Source organism: Sinocyclocheilus rhinocerous, unplaced genomic scaffold (assembly GCF_001515625.1).
Source record: "Sinocyclocheilus rhinocerous isolate Xijiao unplaced genomic scaffold, SAMN03320098_v1.1 scaffold1, whole genome shotgun sequence".
Lineage (NCBI taxonomy): Eukaryota > Metazoa > Chordata > Actinopteri > Cypriniformes > Cyprinidae > Sinocyclocheilus > Sinocyclocheilus rhinocerous.
The window spans coordinates 983,834-988,713 of NW_015638974.1; the positions used below are offsets into that span (position 1 = coordinate 983,834).

The 4,880-nt window shown below is 35.7% G+C and overlaps 1 protein-coding gene across 1 annotated transcript in view; it reads left to right on the top strand.

Annotated features, from left to right (window-relative positions):
* The window catches only part of LOC107750463 (paired box protein Pax-5-like), a 52,741-nt gene extending 48,189 nt beyond the window's left edge, over nucleotides 1-4,552 (top strand). Inside the window, exons 9-10 of the mRNA XM_016565832.1 lie at nucleotides 1,541-1,627; nucleotides 4,249-4,552. Coding sequence (XP_016421318.1) covers nucleotides 1,541-1,627; nucleotides 4,249-4,331 — 170 coding nt within the window. The 3' untranslated portion in view covers nucleotides 4,332-4,552. The remainder of the gene's footprint in view (nucleotides 1-1,540; nucleotides 1,628-4,248) is intronic.
* Nucleotides 4,553-4,880: the final 328 nt, after the last annotated feature.

A 4,880-nucleotide genomic window follows, 5' to 3' on the forward strand; every position in this document is an offset into this window, starting at 1 on the left:
GTCTTCCATAAAATGTGCTGCACACATCTGAATATTTGGGTTGAAGTGTTCTGGAACAGTGTTGTAAATACAACTTAACCACTGATTTCTAGTTGTGACCTCTTTTGGAAGACTAAACAAAATAGTTTTGCTTTCACAACGAAACACACAGCATGGTGCAGAAACCTTCACGACATGGCGGCGGCAACAACAATACTACAGCGAGAATAAAAGTTATGCCTTCTTTCTTTGCGTGAACATTTGGGCGGCGTTATGCAAATCTTCCCACATCGTGATGTAGATATGTGGGGGCGTGTTAGAACGAGGCGTTTTAGGTAGGTGTGGCTGACTCTTAACTTTCATAAAGAATATCTCTTTGGATTTGAGACTTTAGTCTTTGCAACTTTACAGATCTTCTTTATGCACCAAGAGCTTGTAACACTCCAAAGAGAAAGGAAAAATTTAAATTGCATCATATGACCCCTTTAAATTTACAATAATGTATTTATAATAATGTCCTTTAAAAAGAAAGTTCAACCAAAATGAAAATTGTCATTATTTAAAATTTCGGCATCAGAATAAAAAACAAAACGCTAATTGTGACTTTATCTCCCAATTACAACTTTACATCTCTTCATATGTTAGATATGTTTGTGGTCAGTAATTTTTTACAGTAATTGTTTAACATTTTTTAAACAGTAGTTTTTTTTGTTTGTTTTTTTAAAGAAACTAATTATTCAGCAAGGATGCATTATATTGATCAAAAGTGACACTAAAAACATTTATAATGTTACATGAGATTTCTTTTTTAAATAAATGCTGTTCCTTTGAACTTTTTATTTAACAAATAATCCTGAAAAACTGTATCCAGATTTCTAAAAAATATTAAAGCAGCACAACTGTTTTCAACATTGGTAATAATAAGAAATATCTTCTTATTGAGCATCAGCATATTAGAATGATTTCTGAAGGATCACGTGACATTGAAGACTGGAGAAATGATGCTGAAAATTTAGATTTGTATCACAGAAATAAATGACATTTTAAATAAATATTCTAATAAAATACAATAGTTCACAATATTAATGTTTTTATTGTTTTTAATGAAATAAAAGCACTTTTCACTCATACATCTTCCAAATGTGTTTTTTTCTGAGTGATGCCACAGAATAGCCATTTTGGGTTCCCCAAAGAACCTTGCATGTTTTTCTTAGTGTGAAGAACATTTTAATAAATCGAAAGAACATTTTATGTAATGGAAAGTTTCCATGGATGTTAAAATTTCTTCATGGAACCATCAATGCCAATAAAGAACCTTTATTTTTAAGAGTGTTAGGCTTCTTTCAAAAACATGGAAAAGGTGGATTGGATGTACATGTGGGGAACATAATAGAATTTTCAATTTCTGTGTTAACTACTCCTTTAAGTGTAAAATAAAATGCATTGGTTTAGAGTGCTAGGTTTAATTTATAGTCTCATTTCTAAAAGACCATCATTTGCTGTGAACTATAAACTTACTGATGTTAAGTTGTTGTATGTGTGTGCACTTTGCTCTTGTCAGTGTTCCAGCAGGAGTACGGTTCTTTACTGGGCTCAGAGAGAGCAGCTTCATCGGGTCTATTCCCTGGCCAAACCCCACAACCTACAGGTACAGAACACCCATGCCATTAGAGAAATGTTGACATTTGAAACATTGTCGGGTTAGCTTGCCATATGTGTATGTATGTATGGTGCACAGAATGAGCGGTCCAGAAGAACCTGCCCCGTTCCGCAAACCTCAGACTGACACATCAGTCCAGAGCAAGGTGAAGGGGCAGTGGCTTAAAAACAGTTATGTGTGTAAGAGAGAGCCACAAAGCTGACCTTAACGTTCCCAATGGAGAAGGGATTTCTTGGAGATTTCATGAGCTTTTTGCTTTGTGTGTCAAGAAAGAGACCCTGATTTGACAGAAGTTTGACAGTGTTTGACAGTGTTTGTGTGAAGCGCTCGAAGGCAAAATGTCTATTAGGGCTACATAGCCCAGTATATGCTTTGAAATGGATTAAAACATTCTCAAATGCAATTTTCACTATAGCCAAATATAAGTCATAGTAGTAATTCATTTTTACCTACATACAACTAATTGCTGATTCAGAGTGTTAACCTGATTTAGTTAATCAGAACTGGTTCACAAAAAATTGAAGATCAAATCATAAATGCTTTTGAAATTTTGAGACAAGGATGGATTGAGAAACTAGTCTAAGTAAGCTCACTGGGCACATAAAAAGCTAATAAATCTTTGCGTTCACAATATTGCTTAATTTTACATTACCAGCAAAATAATTGTGAATATACATTATGTTGTGTTCTAGTCATTTTGACCAAGAGATGATTTTATTTTTCCTGAAAATGCTAGTTAATGTTTTCACATTGGGCTAAAAACCACAGGGTAAAAAAAAAAAAAGATGATTTTTATACTTTCTTGGGATTTTTTCCCCAAGTTTGTCACACTTGTGGTGTTCCCAGTCAAAAATCACAAACAAAAAACAAAACAAAAAATTGCTTTAAAATTTTAATTATGCAATATTATTACCAAATATTGGACTCAATCTTTTTGTTAAATTGTTTTCTTTCGATTAGCACAGGTTTTGTTGTTTTGTTTTTCTGGAACTGACTGGCCTCATTGATTTGAGCTTATGCACCTCGGTTTTTAAGTAAACACTGACAAAACTATAAACAAATAATGATTTTTCACTCAAAATCAGTGACATCTTGATATACTTCACACTCTCAAACTCTGTTTTTACAGCAACACAAAAGCTACTTTATCACACTCATATAATCTTCATTTCAAGTGAAGACAAACACACACATCCACCATATTTCTCACAATTTCAAACTCTTTACCTCCAGCAACAAAGACTTAGCAGCACAGCTGTCCATCCACTTCGTTATAGCCCTCGCTCATGCCCGCTGTCTCGGTGTAATAAAGAAAAATATTTGTTGCTAAAACTAACGATGATACTAAAGACATTTCCTCTTTGAGGGGTCCATCAGCACTTAATGCCAACACAGACTGATCAAGATGGATCATGTGTCTTATAGAGCAGAAATGGTCTTTTCCCAGCAGAAACCGAGCTGATGATGGTGGTGTCATTTCAAATAAGAGGAAGGGTGACATGATTGTCCAGGACTGATAAATCAAAAGTACACTGGGCTGTACATCCATCATTCTGTAATCAGACTTATTCTCAGTAATGAATTCATTGCTTCTTGTTTAGCATTTATCTTAATGTGATTTGAGAGCAACAGGAGTTCAAGGGGTAGTTATAAAATAAATATTGAGCCACAAATATGAGTTGAAATGTTTAAAAAAAAAAATATATATAATAATAATGCAAGTATGCATTATTACAAGTGACATCAAAAAGACATTCAAAATGTTACAAAAGATTTATATTTCAAATAAGTGCTGTTTTTTTTTTACTTGCATTCATCAAAGAATCTTAAAATGTACCCGTTTCCACAAAAATAAGCAGCAAACGATAATAATAATGTTTTTTGAGCATCAAATCATTTGAATGATTTCTGAAGGATCATGTGACTCTAAATATACTCGCTGCTGCCATCACAACAATAAATTACATTTTAAAATATATTAAAATAGAAAACAGTTATTTTAAATAATAATGATAATAATAATAATAATTCACAATATTACAGGTTTTATTGTATTTATCAAATAAATGCAGCCTTGGTGAGCAGAAGAGACTTCTTTTAAAAACATTTTTCTTCTATTTTAAAATGAATCGGTGGTCAGTGTTGCCAAGTCCGCGGTTTTCCCGCAGAATTGGGCTACTTTAACACTGTTGCCGCGGGTTGTTTTTCATGTCCGCGAGTTGAAACGACCCCAATAACGTGATATTTAGCGCCTGGAATGCAAATTTTACCAGGGGAACCCCACCAAAACGTGTATTTTATCCTCGGAACGCGATTTTTAACGGGGACCCCCCCAAAACGCGATCGGGCTAGTTTTGAGTAGCGATTGGGCGGGTTTTGTTGTGGAAACATGGCAACCCTGTCTGTGGTACATGAGTAATTTAAACTGACTTTCAAAACCTGGATTAATTTACATTAGTGGATGATAACGAATTTAGAAGGCCACTCAGGGGGCCTAGCTTGTTGATACGTGGGCCCCGGACCTTGTCCCCTGTTAGAACCCCTCCCGTTTGAGCCATTTAAGTGATAATCTGATGACTGACAGATTTGTTTTTTGACATCCCATGTAGGATCTCCATACTACTATAGCGCAGCCACACGGGGAGCAGGAACGGCTGCCACAGCGACTGCCACCGCCTATGACCGCCACTGACCAGCCCGACAGAGGAGAGGAGGAACGAAAAGAAATAGGAGTGAGAATGGATTGATAGCACCCACACAAGACTGCCTACATAAGAAAGAAAAGAAGTGTAGGAGGAGAAGGAAGGAGAAAGAAGAAAGAAAGAAGGTGACAATGTTTTCCTGCCAATTACAATCAATGGTCCAATCAGTAGCTTCAGCCTAAGTGTCTAATTTCTGTTCATTAGTGGAAAGTACACACCCTGCATTCCTGTGGTCTCAGCTCACACTAAATCTGTTATTGCTTTGATTTATCTTCTGTCATTAAAGCCTTGCTTATCCTATCGTCTTTGCATCTCTATGCAGTCTGTTCTTGGAGATGATCAGGTGTTGGGAGTTGGTTCCAGACAATCTACTAGTGGCAGCTTGAGATGACCTACATGCTTTGAGTCATTTTATTAACTGTGTGAATGTGGCATCATAGTCTGTGGCAGACTAAAACCATGAATTGTTTTGGAGAGAACCTAACGTATCAAGTGAACGGAGATTTAATAGAGTTGGACAGATAACTCAGGTCGGAATA